General features: G+C 44.8%; 1 protein-coding gene across 1 annotated transcript; it reads left to right on the forward strand.

Annotated features, from left to right (window-relative positions):
• The first annotated feature begins 372 nt into the window (after positions 1–372).
• Positions 373–19,976, forward strand: LOC134579155 (cathepsin D-like). The gene is made up of 9 exons (XM_063438343.1): positions 373–479; positions 5,217–5,373; positions 6,637–6,760; positions 9,223–9,341; positions 11,675–11,874; positions 13,386–13,508; positions 16,019–16,163; positions 17,193–17,291; positions 18,972–19,976. The coding sequence occupies exons 1-9, from the start codon at positions 409–411 to the stop codon at positions 19,131–19,133; spliced, it is 1,200 nt and encodes a 399-aa protein (XP_063294413.1). The 5' UTR covers positions 373–408; the 3' UTR covers positions 19,134–19,976.
• The last annotated feature ends 6,252 nt before the right edge of the window (positions 19,977–26,228 follow it).

The raw sequence follows: 26,228 nt of genomic DNA on the forward strand, positions 1-26,228 counted from the left end.
TAACACACACAGCATAACAAACACATATCTAACACACACAGCTTAACAAACACACCTCTAACACACACAGCATAACAAACACACCTCTAACACACACAGCATAACAAACACACCTCTAACACACACAGCTTAACAAACACACCTCTAACACACACAGCTTAACAAACACATCTCTAACAGCGCATGACAAACCAGTAGGAACATGCAGAGAGTGTGTTTTGTAGAGTCATTGTCTGATGGCATGTGACACAAGGCTTATTCACCAGCTGCCATGCAGACAGGTTATGCTGTAAACTCCCCCCCCCCCCCCCCCATGTGAGTGCAGAGTCAGCTGACTGATCACCTGACTGGGGCTGCAGAGCATTGCCCTGTTGGGATCAGAAGACACACAGTTCCAGGAAGGAGACCATGATGGGTGCCCTGCTAGTATGGAGTCTCTTGCTGTGCTCCCTGATCCAGCCAGACTCTGCTTTAATAAGGTGAGGCCAGCTATCATGGGTGGCAAGGCATCATGGGAGTTGTAGTTGTGCTGTAGCTCATGGTATCAGGTAGGATAGGAATACATGTATCAATTAGTAATGTTCAAACTGCATTAAGACAGTCACAGAGATAAGGTGTTAACAGGATATAGCTGGGGGGACGGGGGGGTGACTGAGGGGGGGGGGCACACAGGATATAGCTGGGGGGACAGGGGGGTGACTGGGGGGGGGCACACACACACACACAGGATATAGCTGGGGTGACAGGGGGGTGACTGGGGGCACTCACACAGGATATAGCTGGGGGGACAGGGGGGTGACTGGGGACACTCACACAGGATATAGCTGGGGGCACAAGGGGGTGTCCTGGGACACAAACACACACAGGATATAGCTGGGGGGACAGGGGGGGGGACTGAGGGGGGGGGGCACACACAGGATATAGCTTGGGGGACAGGGGGGTGACTGAGGGGGGGGGCACACAGGATATAGCTGGGGGGACAGGGGCGTGACTGGGGACACACAGGGGGGGGACACACAGGGGGGCACAAGGGGGTGTCCTGGGACACAAACACACACAGGATATAGCTGGGGGGACAGGGGGGGGGCACACACAGGATATAGCTGGGGGGACAGGGGGGTGACTGAGGGGGGGGGGCACACAGGATATAGCTGGGGGGACAGGGGACACACACACAGGATATAGCTGGGGGGACAGGGGGGACACACACACACAGGATATAGCTGGGGGGACAGGGGGTGACTGGGACACACACACACAGGATATATCTGGGGGGACGGGGGGGACTGGGACACACACACACAAGATATTGCTGGGGGGACAGGGGGGTGACTGGGGGACACTCACACACACAGGATATAGCTGGGGGGACAGGCGGGTGACTGGGACACACACACACAGGATATATCTGGGGGGACGGGGGGGACTGGGACACACACGCACAGGATATTGCTGGGGGGACAGGGGGGTGACTGGGGGACACTCACACACACAGGATATAGCTGGGGGGACAGGCGGGTGACTGGGACACACACACACAGGATATATCTGGGGGACAGGGGGGTGACTGGGACACACACACACACAGGATATAGCAGGGGGGGCTGTGGGACACTCACACACACAGGATATAGCTGGGGGGGGCAGGGGGGACTGGGGGACACACACACACAGGATATAGCTGGGAGGACATAGGGGTTACTGGGGACACTCACACACAGGATATAGCTGGGGGGACAGGGGGGGACTGGGGGACACTCACACACACAGGATATAGCTGGGGGGACAGGGGGGGGACTGGGGGACACTCACACACAGGATATAGCTGGGGGGACAGGGGGGGACTGGGGGACACTCACACACACAGGATATAGCTGGGGGGACAGGGGGTAACTGGGGGACACTCACACACACAGGATATAGCTGGGGGGACAGGGGGGTGGATATAGCTGGGGGGGCAGGGGGGTGACTGGGGGACACACACACACACAGGATATAGCTGGGGGGACAGGGGGGACTGGGGGACACTCACACACACAGGATATAGCTGGGGGGACAGGGGGTGACAGGGGACACACACACACACACAGGATATAGCTGGGGGGACAGGGGGGGACTGGGACACACACACACACACAGGATATAGCTGGGGGGACTGGGGGGGCACACACACAGGATATAGCTGGGGGGACAGGGGGGTGACTGGGACACACACACACACAGGATATAGCTGGGGGGACAGGGGGGGACTGGGGGACACTCACACACACAGGATATAGCTGGGGGGACAGGGGGTGACAGGGGACACACACACACAGGATATAGCTGGGGGGACAGGGGGGACTGGGACACACACACACACACACACAGGATATAGCTGGGGGGACTGGGGGAACACACACACACACAGGATATAGCTGGGGGGACAGGGGGTGACTGGACACACACACACACAGGATATAGCTGGGGGACAGGGGGGTGACTGGGGACACTCACACACACAGGATATAACTGGGGGGACTGGGGACACACACACACACAGGATATAGCTGGCAGGACAGGGGGTGACTGGGGACACACACACACACACAGGATATAGCTGGGGGGACAGGGGGGTGACCGGGGACACACACACACACACAGGATATAGCTGGGGGGACAGGGGGGTGACCGGGGACACACACACAGGATATAGCTGGGGGGACAGGGGGTGACTGGGGACACACACACACACAGGATATAGCTGGGGGGACAGGGGGTGACTGGGGACACTCACACACACAGGATATAGCTGGGGGGACAGGGGGTGACTGGGGACACACACACACACAGGATATAGCTGGGGGTACAGGGGGTGACTGGGGACACTCACACACACAGGATATAGCTGGGGGGACAGAGAGGTGACTGGGGACACACACACACAGGATATAGCTGGGGTGACTGGGGACACACACACACACACACAGGATATAGGGGATGGGGGGGGGGGGGGTCAAGAAGAAGATACAAATCAGGATCAAAGGCCAGCTGTTATAATAGAACATCCTGACATTACTCAATCATTGTGTGACACAGGATATAGGGGACTGTCGGGGAGGGGTGACACAGGATATAGGGGACTGGGGGGACAAAGGACATAGGGGACTGGGGGGGGGGTCACAGGATATAGGGGACTGGGGGGACACAGAATATAGGGGGCTGGGACACACACAGAATATACGGGACTGGGGGGGAGACAAGAAGAAGATACAAATCAGGATCAAAGGCCAGCTGTTATAATAGAACATCCTGACATTACTCAATCATTGTGTGACACAGGATATAGGGGACTGTCGGGGAGGGGAGGTGACACAGGATATAGGGGACTGGGGGGACAAAGGACATAGGGGACTGGGGGGGTCACAGGATATAGGGGACTGTGGGGACACAGGATATAGGGGGCTGGGACACACACAGAATATACGGGACTGGGGGGGGGGAGACAAGAAGAAGATACAAATCAGGATCAAAGGCCAGCTGTTATAATAGAACATCCTGACATTACTCAATCATTGTGTGACACAGGATATAGGGGACTGGGGGGAGGGGGGTGACACAGGATATAGGGGACTGGGGGTCACAGGATATAGGGGACTGGGGAGGACACGGGATATAGGGGATGGGGGACACAGGATATAGGGGACTGGGGGGTGACACAGGACATAGGGGACTGGGGGTCACAGGATATAGGGGACTGGGGAGGACACGGGATATAGGGGATGGGGGACACAGGATATAGGGGACTGGGGGGTAACACAGGACATAGGGGACTGGGGGGTCACAGGATATAGGGGACTGGGGAGGACACAGGATATAGGGGATGGGGGACACAGGATATAGGGGACTGGGGGGTGACACAGGACATAGGGGACTGGGGGGAGACACAGGACATAGGGGACTGGGGGGTCACAGGATATAGGGGACTGGGGAGGACACAGGATATAGGGGATGGGGGACACAGGATATAGGGGACTGGGGGGTGACACAGGACATAGGGGACTGGGGGTCACAGGATATAGGGGACTGGGGAGGACACGGGATATAGGGGATGGGGGACACAGGATATAGGGGACTGGGGGGTAACACGGGATATAGGGGATGGGGGACACAGGATATAGGGGACTGGGGGGGTGACAGAGGCTATAGGGGACTGGGGGTCACAGGATATAGGGGACTGGGGGGGTGACAGAGGCTATAGGGGACTGGGGGGACACAGGATATAGGGGATGGGGGGACACAGGATATAGGGGGCTGGGACACACACAGAATATACGGGACTGGGGGGTGGGGGGGGGGGGAGAAGATACAAATCAGGATCAAAGGCCAGCTGTTATAATAGAACATCCTGACATTACTCAATCATTGTGTGACACAGGATATAGGGGACTGGGGGGGAGGGGGGGGTGACACAGGATATAGGGGGAAGGGTACGCATTAACCCATATCAGTAATAGTGTCATGACATCAGGGGTTAATCCGTAAGTAACGTGTAATAGTGAGGTTGGCCACCAGGTGGGGTAAATAGTTCTGATGGAATTATCAATTTTTCGAATGTTTGCACAGGTAAGTGAATATGTGACGCTCTAATTAGACATTTCACAACCTGAATGAAGACTGTTAATGTAAATCATTCAGAGAAAGTACCTGTACCGGGTGACCTTTAGTTATATACATGCTTATAGCGAGTGAGAATCTGGTGTGTTCCAGCCTTTTTGTTTGTTTTTGGACCCAGGTACACTTCGTTATTCCTTTTCTTGCTTTCATTGGCAGCTTATACATGTCACATTTATTGGAAGGCTTTCTAGAGAGAGCATACTTCTAACCAAATATACTTACTTGTTTTAAATCATTGCGTAACCCCTTAAGGACACATGACACGTGTGACATGTCATGATTCCCTTTTATGGTTTCAGCCAAACAGGCAGATTAGACCAGAGGCAGCAACAGACTTAAATCCAAGTAAGATTTGACTATATTTAGGGAGGCAAGGGGGGGGCTAGATGGTGGATTTAACACTACAGGGTCAGGAATACATGTTTGTGTTAGATGTAATAAATGTTTGTGTTCCTGACCCTGTAGTGTTCCTTTAAGTTTATTTATAAGTACAGGGAAGCCTTTCTTTCATAATGATTTGCACAGAGCGATGCATTCAATGTCTCCTATTTTATCCACAGGATTCCCCTAAAGAAGTTCCAGTCAATTCGCCGTACAATGTCGGAAGCAAGTGGGGACTTGCGGAAATTGATTGCTGACCAGGCGAATCAAAAATGTATCTCTGCCTTTCCCCAGGCTGGTAGTCCCACACCAGAAACCTTGCTGAACTACCTTGATGTAAGCATTGGTGGGCGTTTCATGGGTGACTTGGTGAACAATATACCAATGTCTAGTAGAACCTATAAATGGCAACTCTTCACACATTGTTGAGTTTTGGTTATATGCTACATAGCAGAGGATCATGGGAACTTAAAGGGACACTATAGTCACCAGAACAACTACAGTGTATTTAATTTGTTCTGGTGAGTAGAATCGTTACCTTCAGGCTTTTTGCTGTAAACACAGTCTTTTCAGAGAAAATGCAGCGTTTACATTACAGCCTAGTGATAACTTCACTGGCCACTCCTCAGATGGCTGTTAGAGATCCTTCCTGGGTCATGGCTGCCTAAAATGCATCCAAACATTCAGTATCTCCACCCTCTGCATGCAGATACTGAGCTTTCCTCATAGAGCTACATTGATTCAATTCATGTCTATGAGGAGATGCTGATTGGCCAGGGCTGCCTCCTTGTCAGTCTCCTCAGCCAATCCTGTGGGGAAGCATTGTGATTGGATCAAGCCACCACTTCTGAATGTGTCAGAGGTCAGAGGAAGTTCACTGGCAGAGGCAGCAGCTTCAGACTTGAATACAAGTAAGATTTTACTATCTTTAGGGAGGCCAAGGGGGCTAGATAGTGGTTTTAACACTATAGGGTCAGGAATACATGTTTGTGTTCCTGACCCTATAGTGCTCCTTTAACATCTGAAACGTTGCTGGTACCATTCTGCAGAGGCAAAACCATTAAGTTTTGGGTTAGTGTCACTAATTCAGCAATCTCTGTGGTGTCTTAATCCTTCATAGGTTTACAGAACAATGCAGGGACCATAACCATGTCAATGAATTAAAGTGGTTATGGTGTCTGGAGTCCATAGGTGCTTTGTCCTACATTTCTGTTCACTCACTCTTTAGTAGACATTCTCGGTTCCAGGCAGTCTGAAGCTTGGCTGTACACCTTGCACCGTACCAAGTGATACCATAGATTGAGAAATGTTGGCTATCTGGGCTGATATTTAAAAACTATTACTGCCTGCTACCCAAGTATGGTGTGAAGCAGACCATAGTTATGCCACTATTCATCTTTTGTTAGTAGTAAATGCGAGACCCAGTGCCCACGGGCTACAGACACCATAACCACTTCAACCCATCCAACCCAGTGTTTGCATACTTTTACATATCCAATAAGTGTAAAGCCCTGGGATGTATTCTCTTATCAACATTTATTTATGTCCGCAAAGCACTATAACTGGCTAACTTGGTCTTTACGTTTTCTTACCACTCAGGCACAGTATTATGGAGAGATTGGAATCGGGACTCCTCCCCAGAAATTTATGGTGATATTTGACACGGGATCTTCTAACCTGTGGGTACCATCAATACACTGCTCAATACTGGACTTGGCCTGCTGTAAGTAACTTACTGGGCTCCACTGTGACAAGACTGGGATATTTTATCTTAAATGGATGCTCCAGATCATAATAAAATCATTGAATGCGTTAAGGTGTCCTATTGTACTTAGTGGAAGTTTTATTAGATCTGAGCCCCCAAAATGACAGCCCAAAAATCCCGCAATACCTAGAAAGTTAGACAGCACTAATAACATGTTTGCAATCTCCTGACTCCTTTTCTAGAATCCCCAACCTGTTGGAACAGTGCTGCTCACTCCAGCAATCCAGTTCCATACCTGCTATGCTCTGAGCCGCTCTCCCCACTGCCTCTGATACTGTTGGTTTGTGTCTGTTTGTTATTTGTTTGTTTCCACTCAATGTTCTGTCCTTGAGGAGTTAAGTCAGTTGGTCTATGCAGCCCTAGTCTCACCTCCTCTGCATGTGGCCTACATAGTCTTCCTATACATTTCTGTTTATAACCTGGGTGTGATTAACACTTAGTTCACAAAACGGGAGATAAAAGTAAACACAATGTGCTGTAGCATCTAATTAAAAATGAAACCATTTTTTTTTCATGCAGGCTGTGTCCGTCACAGCCAGGGAGGCTTGCCTTGGGCTCCATAAATAGAAACAAAAGTGATTTAACTCCTAACTGTCCTAGAATTGAGCATTGAGACTGCAGGGACATGATTTGTACACCAAATCTGCTTCATTAAGCTAAAGTTGCTTTGGTGGCTATAGTGTCTCTTTACAATTTGAATTTACTTTGAATTAGAATTCTCCCTTTAGTGAATAATAGTGAGTTTGCATTGAATTAAACGTCAGCCTGATGATATGCATCCTGTACAGGTTCGCTGGTGTTAGTACAGCACGTGACAATACTTGCTAGACATGTTTTACTTGAACCATCCCATCGTACATAGGGATGTTACTTGTGAATTAAAGTTGGCTTGGGTGTTGGTTTTCTTCAACTTATTTCAGGAGCATCAATACAGTTAGAACCTGCTTATTAAACAAAATGATTGGCCTATAAACGATGCTTTAGATGGAAGTCTACGTCATATATTTCCCATAATTCTCTGCGTGTGTAAACAAGTGCTAGAAGGCTTCAGACGAACATTACTGTGCCAAAGCTATTACGTGGAATTTTTATATAACTGATTGTACAGCGCTACGGAATGTGATGGCGCTATATAAATAATAATATAACTGATAACATTATTAAAAATGTAATTAATATCCAATGCCAGAAGCACTCAATGAAGTTATTGACCTATGTTAGCCGGTCTGACTGGGTTCCATGCCATAGACTGCGTTTCTTAGTCCTTTCCATCAATATGGTTCACTTACTGAACATCGTATCATTGTGAATAATAGATTAATTGGAAATCCCCTTAAACTCCTCTATATTGACACGTTGTAGCCTTACAGTTTGCAGTTGGTGCTTAGTGAATAAACGCCATAACGGAGCCATGTTTTCTTTGTTTGCCTATTTCAATATTTGTGTGGGGGCTATTCACTGAACTCATTTTGGACAATTGACAAAACAACTGAATATTTCAGGCCAAACCAGGCAAACCGCAAAAAACAATCAACGGCCTCTTTCCCAGCTCAAATCTTTGGGCCTAAAAGTTCCACAAATGTAATGAAAAATCTTTCCATGATTTGTTTATTTAACTTAAAGCAGTGGTCCTAGCAAATGTATAGGCTTTTCAATATAAAACCGCAAGCATTATAACCCCCAGCAGTCAAACTCTTGTCACTCACTGCATGAGAGCACAACCTACAGGCTCTCCTCCATTGGGGCTTTAATGTTACTTAGTGTGTATGTGCAATGCTAATGCTAATGCACCCAGCATCTTCTATGAAGACTTGGCAAGTGACGCAATTGCCAGGTCTATGAATGGACTTCTTGCAATAGGTCCTACACACTGTGCATACATCAACGTCCACAGAAGGGTTTCCAGGTGTTGGGTATGCTATCATAGGCTTTCTCCTAGAGAGGCAACGAAGACGGGCTAATTGCGACGCTGGAACATTTGGAAAGGAGGTGAGTAGCACGAAAAAACTCTGAAGCTTCATTTCAAGACATGGGGGTAGGGGAGGTGGAGTTTTGGTAAGTATTTATGTTAATAATTCTGTTTAACAGGTTTGCTTTAATCCTTATATCAGACATGGAAATTGGATCCCAGTGCTATTTCTGTGGATCTCCTTTGGTAAAAACTGACACTGTTTGTTCTCCAGAGCCACGACAGAGATTGAACTCCTTTTATTTGCTAAATATAATATAATATACTATAATTTGTTAAAAATAATAAATAAATAAAAAATTCATTATTTCCGGTTTCATCTTTTTTAGACTGAGAACATGCAGCCTTTGTAGGAGAGTCAATCGCCATTGTATGTGAAATGTGTACGCTGTATGTAAAAAAACAAAACAGTCATTCAAATGTCGATTGTAAGTGCTTTTCTTGTCCTCAGTGGTGCATCATAAATATGTTGACACTAGATCATCCACCTACGTGAAGAATGGCACAGAATTCTCCATCCAGTACGGCAGTGGAAGCCTCTCTGGGTACCTGAGCGAAGACACTGTGACGGTGAGCACTTAATACCAAGATGGTCCTCCTGCGAGTTTTATCAGAAACCTCGATGCTCTTTAAAAATAACTTTTTCTTACTTTTCTCGTTTAATGTTTAGTGTCTGTTTAAAGGCACTAATAGTTGTTATGGCGTTAGGGAACTTTGGGTGTAACCCTCAAGATTTTTGTCAAACTGTTTTTTTTGGTGTTTTTTTTAGAGATTTGTCAAAACTAAGGTTGTCCCAGCATCCTGTGCCCAGATCCTCTGCTGCCACTGGGATAATAAGGAATCTACATGTTTTATTACTGTCCAGGAGGGGGGGAATCCGTTCCCACAACCCTCTGTGTTTAGTTTGCAAAATGAGTGTCAGCGCTATGTTTGATAACCTTACAATAGGCGATCAATATGAGTATGGAAACCAACAACCTATAACTGTGGATTTATAGTATATATCAGACCATATGTACCACAATAAGTGTGATTACACACACACAAAAATATAAAACTTGCTCAAGGGTCCAAAAAGTCTTTAAAGGGTTAATCTCGTCTTGCAGTTGAGATGTAACATCTATGGATACACTGCAGCTCAATGACGAGTGTACCTTAAAAGGATACAAAAAAACTTGCCATAGTATAATACTGCTATTTATTCATATAAAACAAGATTCCCTCTCCCCCAAATAAAATCCCTTACACCAGCAAGATACCTGGACAGTAATAAAACATGTAGACTCCTTATTAGCGCTGACACTCATTTTGCAAACATCATTTAGGTAGAGATAAGATAAGGAACTTTTCTTTGTGTATAGCTGCTTGATTATATTATTTTTATCTCAAGATATTTTATGCAGTTTTAATTTAATATAGTTGTGCTCTCCTGTTTGATTTTTATCCTCTCTGTTTAGTGACTGTGGCTATTAAATCTCCACCCTAACCATATATACTCCATATGCCCAGCAGCCTGCCTAACGTTTCTCCTCTGCTACATTTTACATGTAAAGTAAAACCATAAAAGAGCCCATGCCATGCGAAACACTCACGGGTGGGTGGGTGGTAACCACTGGATATCCTAATTACAAAAAGAAGAAAGGGAAGGGAAAGCTGTGACTGTTTCACTGGGAGGGGAAGATATATAAAGAAGAACGTATCCCTAAATAGTTTAAAACTTCACCTTTAATGAATACCAATAAAATAATCAAATTGCGATTGGAAAATCGGGGCATGTATTGCCCAAACTAAATGATCGGATTACAAGTGTGCAAACTCTAATGGTAGGTAGTATAGACTGTGTGCTAACTATCAGGAATCACATCACCTACATAGTGTTAAAATGTGGGAGGGAATAGGGATAGCAACTCTATCCTAATATTTCACCCAGCAGTATTAAAGGTAGCAGAGCTATACAATATGATAAATTGTAACTAAAGCCACGGTTCCAATTGTAAAGTATCCACAGTGCACACAGAGTGGGGACACTCTATTGAAACTAGTAGTTACCCTAGATAATATACAACGTGATAGATTGTTACCAAAACTCGGTTACAACTGTAACATCTGCAAGTAGAGCCTGCCAAAATGCAGATAGTCAAAAGCGGTGATACATATTTTAATATATTGATGCCTGAGAGACAGAGGATGTGAAATAAACTTAATAGGTAACCCTTTCGCGCCTTCCAGGGCACCCCACTTAATAATAGATATATTAAACTATGCCCCCCCAGCACGTTGAAAACAGGAAGTCAATATACTAATAGATACAGTACAAGGGAGGTGGATAAACATGGATCGTAAAGATCAATAATTATACATGTTTTAATTGATAAAATGTAAAGCTAGGTATTCCTGAAAAGTATTTGATCCATGTGTATCTTCGTGTTTTCATCCAGCGCTGGTCTCAGGAGGAACACCCCCAGACCTGACACGTGCGTTTTATCAGAGTGCGCCCATACTGCTGCTATCCATATTCCCCTCCATATTTTAAGACCATTTAGGTGATGTGCCTCTTGATAGTAATCACATAGTCTGTGTACTTACTGTTAGTCTGGTCTCTTCGTAACTTACACCCCTTCCCCATGTGGCTGGCCTTAACAAACTCAGAACATCTCCGAAACTTCCTTGCAAAGTTTTAATTCTTTATTATTGTGGCCCGCGCTGATTTGTAAAGATCAACAAGTCAGCAAAGCTTACCACTTGAATTTGAAACTGAATGAAGATTAATATTAAATACTAGAGCTTCATAACTTAATATCGTTGTTTTATCTTTTTATTTAATCTATGGATGCTAATGGTTTTTGCAGTGTTTATGTGCTATGGCAGAGTATTGCAGTAGACCCCCATGTTTTGTTCCATAGATCGGTAACCTGGCTGTAAAGAAACAGCTTTTTGCCGAAGCCATCAAACAGCCTGGTATCACATTCGTGGCAGCCAAGTTTGATGGCATTCTGGGCATGGGCTACCCTCGGATCTCTGTAGATGGTGCCCCCACTGTGTTTGATGACATCATGGAGCAGAAACTGGTGGACAACAATCTATTTTCCTTCTATCTGAACCGGTAAAGTCCATGACCAGCACATTACAATGTTTCGATTTGAATCGTTATTACATCATATTCCCCGGGGCTGCTACTATGAGATACAGCGCATACATCGAAAATCAGAACCAGAATGAAGTCCCACTTACAAGAAATGAATATTAAATTTGTTATCAGGCAATTATTAGTAGGTTGAGCGCCCCATAGGGAACACTATAAAAGAACAGAAGTGTTCACACTTGGTTGATGTTAATATATAGAATCCTGCTCAGAGGACAATAAGAAAAAGTAAACCATGTGTTTGCTGAAGTGGTTTTAGTGAGTAAAATATGGCAAGTTGACCTAGAGACACAAAGTGGTTGATGTTCCAGGAGGGATAAGCCAAGTGGCAAATGGCTAATGATTTAGGTAAACTAGAAAAATGGTCAGAGTTGTGGGAACTGACATTTAATGTGGATAAGTGCAAGATAATGCATCTTGGACGTAAAAACCCAAGGGCAGAGTACAGAATATTTGATAGAGTCCTAACCTCAACATCTGAGGAAAGGGATTTAGGGGTGATTATTTCTGAGGACTTAAAGGTAGGCAGACAATGTAATAGAGCAGCAGGAAATGCTAGCAGAATGCTTGGTTGTATAGGGAGAGGTATTAGCAGTAGAAAGAGGGAAGTGCTCATGCCATTGTACAGAACACTGGTGAGACCTCACTTGGAGTACTGTACACAGTACTGGAGACCCTATCTTCAGAAGGATATTGATACCTTAGAGAGAGTTCAAAGAAGGGCTACTAAACTGGTTCATGGATTGCAGGATAAAACTTACCAGGAAAGGTTAAAGGATCTTAACATGTATAGCTTGGAGGAAAGACGAGACAGGGGGGATATGATAGAAACATTTAAATACATAAAGGGAATCAACACAGTAAAGGAGGAGACTATATTTAAAAGAAGAAAAACTACCACAACAAGAGGACATAGTCTTAAATTAGAGGGACAAAGGTTTAAAAATAATATCAGGAAGTATTACTTTACTGAGAGGGTAGTGGATGCATGGAATAGCCTTCCAGCTGAAGTGGTAGAGGTTAACACAGTAAAGGAGTTTAAGCATGCGTGGGATAGGCATAAGGCTATCCTAACTATAAGATAATGCCAGGGACTAGAAAATTAGAAGGCGTTTTACGGAGGATATTTTTTTTTTTAAGTTTGTTTTCTCGTTTCCTAGGTTGAGTTGTACAGTTATAAAACATGAAATCTATTTTTGTGCCCAGATATGGTGACTGAAAAAGGATTGACATCTGATTGTGTCCGTCATATCTCAGCCATTTGCATTGTGTTACAGTAAAATAATGCATGTTTACTTTGCACATTTAATGTATAACACAGCATGTTTTTTTAAAGTATATTTTACGGAGTGCCATCCCCTTTCATGTAACAGAAAATATTTTATTTGACATGGCACATAGACATCTCCAAATGGGAGTTATGGTTACAGCCATTTCCAGCTAAACGATACAAAATCTATCTTTGTATTTAGTGACCCGGCCTCTCAGCCTGGCGGAGAACTGTTACTAGGTGGCACAGACCCTAAATATTATACCGGAGACTTCAATTACATGAATGTGACCCGCAAGGCATACTGGCAGATACGTATGGATCAGTAAGTAACCCTGGCAGGTTTCGCATTGTCTGCCCGTGTCAAACGTTTTTCCCCTGATATTACTCCTTTGTCTTTATTCTGTGGCTATAATTAGTGGTAAAATCATCACTGTAGCTTTACACATAAGAAAATCTTGCATGTGCCCGATACTGGCTCAATGTGAAATGGAAACGGACACTTTGTATACATCGCCCCCTCCTGTAAGGATTTTTTATAACACTTCACAAGCCTTTTCGTTTGTTGGTCTATCACAGAGGTAGGCAACCTACGGCACTAGTGCCATGCACGGCACTCGAGGTGTCTTTGCACGGCACTCAAGGCTGCTAGAGACAAATAGGCTCAGGCCTATCAGGAGTCCCAGTAAAACAGATATCTGCTAATCCGAAAAGGTGGTAAAGGACAATCCTCAATTTATGCATTGCAGCACGTAGAGGAAGTGATCTCAGATCACTTCCTCACAGCACTTGTGAATAGGAATCCACACAATAGTAGAACAGCTCGCAGTTGCTGTTGCAGCTCCTGTCCTTGACCTGTACCTGGCCGGCCTGGTCCCCACTGGAAACCAGGGAAGCCACCCACACTGCTAGATGTACACAGGAATGCAGAATCCTGCATTCCTGTGTAACCCCTCATACAAATAGTACGGACAGCCCACACACAAACATACACACAATCCCCACAAATGCAACACCACTAACAATCCACATACATGCACACAACCCCACATGCAGTCTCTCACATGCAATACCTCAAACAGCCCCCACACACACTACCAAATACACAATGTGACATATCCATTCACACAAATCAACAAGCAGCCCTCATACACAACTCACATTCATATGTATCCTACACAATACCATAAACTACTCATGAACATATACAATATAATAGCTAATATACGCAGGGCCGTCTTTAACGTGGGGCAAACTGGGCAGCTGCACCGTGAGCCCCGCTGGCCTCAACTATTTCTAACCCCTGGCCGGTAATCCGCACACTAAGGAGGCCCACCGGGTGGCCCGTGCACAAAGGGCCACCCAGTGGGCTTCTGTCAGCAGGGTCCCGGTGGCGCACTGAGGCGCTTTAACAGCACAAGCGGGCCCCTTGCTTTTTGGCAACAGGCTGGGAGGAAGTGACGGCCGTGCATCACTTCCTCCCACAAAGAGAGGAGCGCGCGGGAAAGAAGAGTAGGCAGAGTGGAGGGGGGCTGGCCGAGAAAGCCAGACCCCAACTCCCAACACCTTCAGCCACCAGCAGGAAAGGTAGGAAACTGGAGGGTGGGTTTAAAAGTGTAATTTTTGTGTGTGTCAGTATATTTGTGTGTGTATATTTGTGTGTGTGTATGTCTGTGTCAGTATGTCTGTCAGTGTGTGTGTTAGTATGTCTGTGTGTGTCGGTATATCTGTGTGTGTCAGTATGTCAGTGTGTGTGTGTCAGCATGCCTGTGTCAGTATGTCTGTGTGTGTGTGTGTCAGTATGTTTGTGTGTCAGTATATCTGTTTGTGTGTGTGTGTGTGTGTTAGTATGTCTGTGTGTGTGTGTGTGTGTCAATAAATCTGTGTCAGTATATCTGTGTGTATGTCAGTATGTCTGTGTGTGTGTGTTTCCGTGTGTATATATATCTGTGTGCGTGTATATGTGCATACATCTCAGCATTCACACACTAATACTACACACAAATACACCCCTGCATTCAAATTTCAACACTACGTATAAACACATGTCTGTGTTACACACCAAAATTATATGTAAATACACCCCTGCATTAAAAAACCAACACTACACAAATACATGCTTGCAGTGACGCCAACACCACATACAAACATATTCCATACAAAAACCTGTTTACATTCAAACACACAAAAAACGCTTCGTGCTAAGACCTGGAAACATGGGTAAATGGTAGAGCCCCAGCTGTCAATGCATTACTGGAGTTACACGACAGATGGGGATCTACCTTTTAATCACTCATGCAACAGGTCCGCCACTGCGTTGAGGTGGAGGACGTGATTGCACGCCTGGGGAGGGGGGATAGGGTCCAGGGGGCCCCAAACAAATGCTTTGCCCAGGGTCCAGTCAATATTAAAGACGGCCCTGCATATACGCACAAATACAATGATACAAAGCAATTACAGTAAAAATAACACAAGCAGGATACGGCAGCATACACACCTCATTTAAAAAAAAAATAGGACCGGCACGCTACGGGACATCACAATCCTATATCGGCACAGTGCTGCTAAAAGGTTGCCTACCCCTGGTCTATCAGCTTGTTCATATCTGCTTATCCCTTTGGCATTTCTACACCGGGGAGGCTGAAGGTAGATCCCCAAATGAAGAACTGCACCTCCCACAATGCTATGCCAAAATTAAATCTGGAAAAGCATCATGGACGTTGTAGTCCTGCAGCACCTGGAACACGACCTTTTGGATGCACCTACATGGACTGTTAACTCTCCCCTCTACGTTACGCCCCCAGAGGCTATAAAGTTCTGTCTCTCGTCTTGCAGGGTGGCAGTTGGAGATCAGCTCACTGTCTGTAAAGGCGGCTGTGAGGCTATTGTGGACACGGGAACCTCCCTGATTGCTGGGCCAGTGGAAGAAGTGAGAGCAATACAGAAAGCAATTGGAGCCATCCCATTATTCAGTGGAGAGGTGAGAATGTCTTCTAGATCACCTTTCATGTAATAAAACAAGTACCATATTGTTATGCTGCATGAAGTTGACAAATACTGGCATGTGAGTGGTGCAGGGTGTGGAGCTAGTCCAGAGGTGGGCAGCCTTTGGCACTCCGGATGTTGGCTAAGCACTACATAAATCTGGCAAAGCATCAGGGGAGAAGCCGCAGGTTGCCTTCCCCTCTTAAAAGGTACTTAATAGATGTAGACATAATGTGAGTACTCCATAATGTAACAAAGCATCTTTGATGTAGTTTAACCCCTTAAGGACCAAACTTCTGGAATAAAAGGGAATCATGACATGTCACACACGTCGTGTGTCCTTAAGGGGTTAAATGAAGTGTGCCTCAGCAGACCAGTTCGATTTTAGTGAATGCAGAGGAACCAAATAATGACACATTATAATTGATCAACCTGTGCTCTATGAAGCCAATTCTTAAAAGAATGTATACCTTGACAGATCTAGTGAATTACTATGTTGAGAGAAATGTATTTGTCCTTTCAGCCAGTATTTTGTGCATGTACACACCTGCATTATTGTGATTTGTAACAGAGAGGGACTTGGTTAGGAATCAGCCATTGTGTTTTTTTAGTTATACATTGAGATTCCAATTGACCTATAACACTGCTTCAAGAACTTCGTATAGACCTCATGTTCTATTTGATAAGATAACTGGAAGTGGTATATTTAACGTAGCAGACTGTGCTACGAGATGGAGATGGGGCCCAGACGTTCTATATAACATTTCTTGGTTTCAAAATGGAAACTGGAACTCAACTCTTCCTGCCTAGGAGATCCATGCCTCACTTAACAGACCATAGTTAACTTTACCCAGAGCAGTTAGAACGATCCGTCACGATTGATCAGTCCACGTTTCGATGAACATTTGTACCAGTTTCACATGTCACATGGTTCTCTTGTCCTGTGGCAGGGAATAATGGGCCTCTGGTTTAAGGCAATGTGGATGTAACTAACCAATGTGTTTATTCTCTCCTCACTTTGTAGTACATGATTATTTGTAGTAAAATTCCATCACTACCTGCGATCACCTTCAGCTTTGGAGGGAAGGCGTACACCTTGACAGGGGAGCAGTATGTACTGAAGGTGAATATCTGAGGATGGCTTAGTCTTTACTCTGGTGTGAGGAGTGCAAGGCGCTTGTGTGTAAGCAGCACAAACAGAATTGTGTTTATGTGCGTAGCTGCTAATATCAAATTAACACCATGCAAGTAGGCAAGTCAGTGACTGAAACGTTACTCAAGATGTAATACTAGCTTTTAAAGGGACACTACCATCCATAACCACAATGGTTCAGTGTATGGATATGTCCAACCGTTTTGGGAGTAAATTGGACTCTTTCTAGCACCTAGAGACCACATCCTCGGAGCTGTAGTATTAATTTGTTCTTCTCTGTCATGAGTTATTTGAAGAAGAATTTAACTGCGGAGATAGATTTGCTCTCACAAAGATAGAGAAGGCTACCAGTTTCAATACGTAAGCTTTAATTAGCAATGATAGTAAATATTTGTGGCCATAAAATACAGACTGATATCTAAGGTTTACCCCAGCCTTTGACATCTGCAGGATACGAACGTCAGCCTCAACTTATGCTAAACTCAAAATGGGATTTAGCAAATTGAAAAATGGTACATTTAATTGCCATAGCAACTTTACCAGGGCACCGGTCTAATTATACCTTTCAATTCCACAACAGAGCTGGAAGGCACATAATACACTTTAAAATAAATAATGTTTTTAGAGTCCTCCAGGATCCAAATTTTAATTAGTGGGGACCCAATGAGCGATCCCTACCCTTCCTTCAACCAACAGGACATCTCCTGACTTCCATTTTGTTAGTTGGTTTTCCCTCGCAGTCATTGGAGTGAAAGAAGATCTACCTGCTATTTTTGCTGTCCCAGGTGACCCCACGTTTTATTTATTGATTTTTGTCAATAGAAAGAGACGATTCACTTGTAAGAGTATGGAGAGTTTACAGTAGTTAATGTGACTTAGTATCTTTACACCAAGCTGAGGTAGGTTGTATTTACATTTGGCGAGGTAAAACTCAGTGACCAACACAGAAACGCGTTGGGAACATGAGCTTAACACTTCATAGTCTGTGGGAGCCATTAAACGTCTCTTTAGCAGGGTATTATGACTTGCTTGCTAAAGATAGTCATTAATGTTAACAGCAGCCAAATGGTAAAACGTACTAACACTGAATACGAGCCATTAGTGTTTCCACTCACACAACTCGTTGGTATATATTACTAAAGCCAGAGGCAGTCTCAAACCAAATCACAAAAAGGAAGCGAAAGAAGGAAAAGTTGGTAATCAAAGTGTCCACAATGATTGAAAACCATATAAAATGTTCATTTTAAATAGAAGTAAGTTGCTGCTTCCCTCCCCAAAATGTGAATGTGCTGTAGTTGTGTAAAGGCCAGATGGCTTAGAGTTTACATAGATAGTAGATCCTTGTTTTATGGTTCCTGCTTCATGTTTGTATTTTTTCATCCAAGTTACAAGTGGATATCTAAAATGACCCCTTGCTGTGCACTATGTTTGTTTGTTTTTGGACTGTCCTTTTGCCCCCCCCCCCCCCCCCCCACTTTTCTTTTTTTTAAATATCCTCAAACCCTTCTTGTTTTATTAAACTACTTAGATTGGTCATTTGTTCCCAACAACTAATGGTCATTCGATGTGAGACAATATCTGCATTTATATCTGTGGTTTGAAGACCAGTACATTAAATGCTAACATTCTGACACTACTCTGTACCCACAGCTGAGCCAGGCTGGCCAAACCGTGTGTCTCAGTGGACTTCTAGGCCTTGATATCCCACCTCCAGCAGGACCCCTGTGGATAATCGGGGATGTTTTCATTGGACAGTACTATACAGTCTTTGATCGGGCAAACGACCGTGTTGGGTTTGCTAAAGCCAAGTGATCCATGATCTCCACCTAGGAGCAGTAACCACTGCAGAGCCTTCACATCCTCATCGATGTGTAAAATCTAGACATTTACATTTCTCTACATGCACTTATCACTGGGAGATTTGCTAATACTATTTCAGACACAGAATAATTGTCATAGAAATAAGTTGCCAATGTGGTTTACTCACTAAACACAGAGTTGCAGTGAATTGAATACACCGCTTCAGGCTAAAATCCCCAAACTGCAACTACAGTTAAAGCTGAATCCGTATTGGCTTTTGATTGCTATATTTTGCAATTTGATTTTCTATTTACTACATTTTAGTGAATGAAACCCCATTATGATTCCATACTTATTTAGTTCACTGCATTAATCAATAAGGCTCCCAACTCCAACTTTTTTATCTCTCTGCTGTGGAAACTGATAAAGGAACATTATAGTGTCAGGATACAAACACTATAGCTCTAATAGTGCCGCTGAGGTGGCCGGCCCCGCTCTTCCGGAAGTTGAAAAGTGTTTTACTCAACTTTTTGCAGCGCTGTGCGGGTCTTCTTTTGTATGGCTCAACCCCCAAAATTGACAATCTCAGCCAATCCAATGCTTTCCCATTGGAAATTATGGGAAGGTTATTGTACATGCGCAGCAAAACACTATCTTCACCAATCAGCATCTCCCCATAGAGAAGTATTGAATCAATGCATCTCTATGTGGAGTGTTCAGCGTCTACATACAGAGCACATTGTGCAGCACTGACCCAGAAAGCACCTCTAGTGTCCGTCTGTGTGACTGCCACTAGAGGTGTTACCAGGCAGTGTTTACATTAAAAAGCCTGCAGGGACAAGCAGTAGACCTCAGAACAACTCAATTAAGCTGTATACTATATATTAATGTGTATAGTTCCATTAAGCTGTATACTATATATTAATGTGTATAGTTCCATTAAGCTGTATACTATATATTAATGTGTATAGTTCCATTAAGCTGTATACTATATATTAATGTGTATAGTTCCATTAAGCTGTATACTATATATTAATGTGTATAGTTACATTAAGCTGTATACTATATATTAATGTGTATAGTTACATTAAGCTGTATACTATATATTAATGTGTATAGTTACATTAAGCTGTATACTATATATTAATGTGTATAGTTACATTAAGCTGTATACTATATATTAATGTGTATAGTTACATTAAGCTGTATACTATATATTAATGTGTATAGTTACATTAAGCTGTATACTATATATTAATGTGTATAGTTACATTAAGCTGTATACTATATATTAAGCTGTAGTGGTTCTGGTGATCACAGTATCCCTTTAAACACATGTTCACTTTTCTTTTTCTCCGAACTCACTAATTCCTTTCTGACCAGAGATTGCTGCAACTTTGCTTAGTTGTACTGGTCTTAAAGAACCTCTGTACACCAGGATACACATGATTTGTGGTAAATTAATATTTAGGAATTGCTAAACTGATGATTAAGCAATATATTATGTCTCCCTCTCAGGGAAAGAGTTCATTTAGCTACCGGCAGAAATCTAATCTTAGCCTGATAGAATTTTCTGTGTGGTCACCACAACGAGCGTTCTGTAATATAATTAGTTCTGATCGGTCCAGCTTTATCTAGGAGACATTTTACCAATAACTTAACTCTTTGTAGTATTTGTTCTCGCAATCTGTTACAAACCTGTAATTCACCTCTTCCTGTTGTCTTTCTCTGACCTAAATGTGAACGTTATCTCTTTGTAACTGAGGACAAACACATTTATAAATTGTTCCTTTCACCAAATGTGTAAATCTGAATGAAAGATGCACTCAAGGCTGCAAATGAAAACCATCCCCTATAATGATTTTGGTCGAAAGCCATTAGATTTGTAAAAGTTGTTTTAGTGACAAGAGTATCTTTTAAGTTGATTAAAAAACAACAAATAACGTCCCAAATGTTAGATTAAAGACGGAGTTGTTTCTTTAAGTTGCTGAGTACAATAACCCGAACGCCTTTTGGTTAAAGCACTATCGGTTATGCATTGTTAGTAGAATTTTTAGGAAAATTTCCTGATTTATTTTAAGATTGTGAAAATCTGTTTTGATGTTCTTTTTTATGTTTGAAGCTGAAATTGGTATTTTATTTTAAGAAAAGCTACAAATAAAATTTGCTGACTAAAAATAACAATCCTTTGGGGATGCAAACACAAGGGTAATTGTTTTAAATTGAGCAAATTATATACTTAGAACTGTACAATGTGTATATTGTAACAATGCTTTATAATTCGAAGACGTGTGGATGATGATGGACGGACTACTGGTTATTCAGTAAAGCCAGAGAAGACACATGGGTCACTCCGAGCTGCCATCTTGAATGTGTTTGCATAATGACTCCCCTTCATTGCTTTTTTTAACCTTGGAGATAGGTGATGTCTAATCTTCAGATGTAAATATGAGAAAAAAAATATGCAGGCTAGTTCTTAAGAGATTAGCCAGTCACTAAACTTTTAACATGTGAGGTCACTTAAGTAAGGCCAGAGTTTGATTGGCATTGCCAGGGTTGGTAAAAAGTTCTGTTCCTTTCAGGGTACTTAGAGGGGTATTCCCACCCCAATTACGAATTAAGCTCAGTTATAGGGACAGGAGTGTCCGTAGACCTCTGTCCCCATCTCTATGGTCAGCCAATAACTCCACCTCCTACTTACGGCAGAGACAGAGCACCATTTGAACCCCGAAGGTAAGCCGATGCCTGGACACCTGACAACTTCAATGTGGTTAACCCCCTAAGGACCAAACTTCTGGAATAAAAGGGAATCATGACATGTCACACATGTCATGTGTCCTTAAGGGGTTAAAGGATTACTCCAAGTTTTTCATTGTTGTTCAAAATAATATGCCCTATTGAGCATTATTCACCACCGGCCTCCTCCTCCCCCTGATTTGCAATAAAAACCCTCCCTAGATAATATAAAACTTACCTGGAATCCAGTGAAGGGAGAAGCTTCCCACACTGCTCTCCATAGTTAGTCTGATGTCACACCTTCCTTCGTGTGGTCCAATCAAATGCGTTTCATAGAGAAGCCTTTGATTGGACAATTGCACCACTTGGAGCGCATGGCACACAATGTGTAGATAACACTGCGGTTGGGGCAGGGGGTGCTCTATTGCTCATATCATCAATGGGGGGGTAATTACACTGCAGTTAGGATAGGGGGTGCTCTAACGCTCATATCACCAATGGGGGGGGGGGGTAATTACACTGCAGTTGGGATAGGGGGTGCTCTAACACTGATATCACCAATGGCAGGGGGGGTAATTACACTGCAGTTGGGATAGGGGGTGCTCTAACACTCATATTACCAATGGAGGGGGGGTAATTACACTGCAGTTGGGATGGGGGTGCTCTAATGCTCATATCACCAATGGGGGGGTAATTACACTGCAGTTGGGATACGGGGTGCTCTAACACTGATATCACCAATGGCAGGGGGTAATTACACTGCAATTGGGATAGGGGGTGCTCTAACACTGATATCACCAATGGCAGGGGGTAATTACACTGCAGTTGGGATAGGGGGTGCTCTAACACTCATATTACCAATGGAGGGGGGGTAATTACACTGCAGTTGGGATAGGGGGTGCTCTAACACTGATATCACCAATGGCAGGGGGGTAATTACACTGCAGTTGGGATACGGGGTGCTCTAATGCTGACATCACCAATGGCAGGGGGTAATTACACTGCAGTTGGGATACGGGGTGCTCTAACACTATCACCAATGGCAGGGAGTAATTACACTGCAGTTGGGATAGGGGGTGCTCTAACACTGATATCACCAATGGCAGGGGGTAATTACACTGCAGTTGGGATAGGGGGTGCTCTAACACTGATATCACCAATGGCAGGGGGGTAATTACACTGCAGTTGGGATAGGGGGTGCTCTAAGGCTCATATCACCAATGGCAGGGGGTAATTACACTGCAGTTGGGATAGGGGGTGCTCTAACACTATCACCAATGGCAGGGGGGTAATTACACTGCAGTTGGGATAGGGGGTACTCTAACACTGATATCACCAATGGCAGAGGGGTAATTACACTGCAGTTGGGATAGGGGGTGCTCTAACACTATCACCAATGGCAGGGGGTAATTACACTGCAGTTGGGCTAGGGGGTGCTCTAACGCTCATATCACCAATGGCAGGGGGTAATTACACTGCAGTTGGGATAGGGGGTGCTCTAACACTAATATCACCAATGGCAGGGGGTAATTACACTGCAGTTGGGATAGGGGGTGCTCTAACACTAATATCACCAATGGCAGGGGGTAATTACACTGCAGTTGGGATAGGGGGTGCTCTAACACTATCACCAATGGCAGGGGGTAATTACACTGCAGTTGGGATAGGGGGTGCTCTAATGCTGATATCACCAATGGCAGTGGGGTAATTACACTGCAGTTGGGATACGGGGTGCTCTAACACTAATATCACCAATGGCAGGGGGGTAATTACACTGCAGTTGGGCTAGGGGGTGCTCTAACGCTCATATCACCAATGGCAGGGGGTAATTACACTGCAGTTGGGATAGGGGGTGCTCTAACACTAATATCACCAATGGCAGGGGGTAATTACACTGCAGTTGGGATAGGGGGTGCTCTAACACTAATATCACCAATGGCAGGGGGTAATTACACTGCAGTTGGGATAGGGGGTGCTCTAACACTAATATCACCAATGGCAGGGGGTAATTACACTGCAGTTGGGATAGGGGGTGCTCTAACACTAATATCACCAATGGCAGGGGGTAATTACACTGCAGTTGGGATAGGGGGTGCTCTAACACTGATATCACCAATGGCACGGGGTAATTACACTGCAGTTGGGATAGGGGGTGCTCTAACACTAATATCACCAATGGCGGTGGGTAATTACACTGCAGTTGGGATACGGGGTGCTCTAACACTAAAATCACCAATGGCAGGGGGTAATTACACTGCAGTTGGGATAGGGGGTGCTCTAACACTAATATCACCAATGGCAGGGGGTAATTACACTGCAGTTGGGATAGGGGGTGCTCTAAAACTAATATCACCAATGGCAGGGGGTAATTACACTGCAGTTGGGATAGGGGGTGCTCTAACACTAATATCACCAATGGCAGGGGGGTAATTACACTGCAGTTGGGATAGGGGGTGCTCTAACACTGATATCACCAATGGCAGGGGGTAATTACACTGCAGTTGGGATAGGGGGTGCTCTAACACTAATATCACCAATGGCAGGGGGTAATTACACTGCAGTTGGGCTAGGGGGTGCTCTAACACTAATATCACCAATGGCAGGGGGTAATTACACTGCAGTTGGGATAGGGGGTGCTCTAACACTGATATCACCAATGGCAGGGGGGTAATTATACTGCAGTTGGGATAGGGGGTGCTCTAACACTGATATCACCAATGGCAGGGGGTAATTACACTGCAGTTGGGATAGGGGGTGCTCTTACACTGATATCACCAATGGCAGGGGGTAATTACACTGCAGTTGGGATAGGGGGTGCTCTAACACTAATATCACCAATGGCAGGGGGTAATTACACTGCAGTTGGGATAGGGGGTGCTCTAACACTATCACCAATGGCATGGGGGTAATTACACTGCAGTTGGGATAGGGGGTGCTCTAACACTATCACCAATGGCAGGGGGTAATTACACTGCAGTTGGGATAGGGGGTGCTCTAACACTAATATCACCAATGGCAGGGGGTAATTACACTGCAGTTGGGATACAGGGTGCTCTAACACTATCACCAATGGCAGGGGGTAATTACACTGCAGTTGGGATAGGGGGTGCTCTAATGCTGATATCACCAATGGCAGTGGGGTAATTACACTGCAGTTGGGATACGGGGTGCTCTAACACTAATATCACCAATGGCAGGGGGGTAATTACACTGCAGTTGGGATAGGGGGTGCTCTAACACTAATATCACCAATGGCAGGGGGTAATTACACTGCAGTTGGGATAGGGGGTGCTCTAACACTAATATCACCAATGGCAGGGGGTAATTACACTGCAGTTGGGATAGGGGGTGCTCTAACACTATCACCAATGGCAGGGGGTAATTACACTGCAGTTGGGATAGGGGGTGCTCTAATGCTGATATCACCAATGGCAGTGGGGTAATTACACTGCAGTTGGGATACGGGGTGCTCTGACACTAATATCACCAATGGCAGGGGGGTAATTACACTGCAGTTTGGATAGGGGGTGCTCTAACACTAATATCACCAATGGCAGGGGGTAATTACACTGCAGTTGGGATAGGGGGTGCTCTAACACTAATATCACTAATGGCAGGGGGTAATTACAGTGCAGTTGGGATATGGGGTGCTCTAACACTATCACCAATGGCAGGGGGGTAATTACACTGCAGTTGGGATAGGGGGTGCTCTAACACTGATATCACCAATGGCAGGGGGTAATTACACTGCAGTTGGGATAGGGGGTGCTCTAACACTAATATCACCAATGGCAGGGGGTAATTACACTGCAGTTGGGATAGGGGGTGCTCTAACACTAATATCACCAATGGCAGGGGGTAATTACACTGCAGTTGGGATAGGGGGTGCTCTAACACTATCACCAATGGCATGGGGGTAATTACACTGCAGTTGGGATAGGGGGTGCTCTAACACTAATATCACCAATGGCAGTGGGGTAATTACACTGCAGTTGGGATAGGGGGTGCTCTAACACTATCACCAATGGCAGGGGGTAATTACACTGCAGTTGGGATAGGGGGTGCTCTAACACTATCACCAATGGCAGGGGGTAATTACACTGCAGTTGGGATAGGGGGTGCTCTAACACTAATATCACCAATGGCAGGGGGTAATTACACTGCAGTTGGCATACAGGGTGCTCTAACACTATCACCAATGGCAGGGGGGGTAATTACACTGCAGTTGGGATAGGGGGTGCTCTAACACTGATATCACCAATGGCAGGGGGGTAATTACACTGCAGTTGGGATAGGGGGTGCGCTAACACTATCACCAATGGCAGGGGGGTAATTACACTGCAGTTGGGCTAGGGGGTGCTCTAACGCTCA

This window comes from Pelobates fuscus, chromosome 12, assembly GCF_036172605.1.
Source record: "Pelobates fuscus isolate aPelFus1 chromosome 12, aPelFus1.pri, whole genome shotgun sequence".
NCBI classification, from domain to species: Eukaryota; Metazoa; Chordata; class Amphibia; order Anura; family Pelobatidae; genus Pelobates; species Pelobates fuscus.

Excerpts from the sequence above, each read along its gene's own strand:
- LOC134579155 (XM_063438343.1), top strand. The coding sequence starts at position 409 with ATGATGGGTGCCCTGCTAGTATGGAGTCTCTTGCTGTGCTCCCTGATC. Across the intron at positions 11,875-13,385 it reads TTTTCCTTCTATCTGAACCG|TGACCCGGCCTCTCAGCCTG; the intron begins GTAAAGTCCATG and ends CTTTGTATTTAG. Across the intron at positions 16,164-17,192 it reads TCCCATTATTCAGTGGAGAG|TACATGATTATTTGTAGTAA; the intron begins GTGAGAATGTCT and ends CTCACTTTGTAG.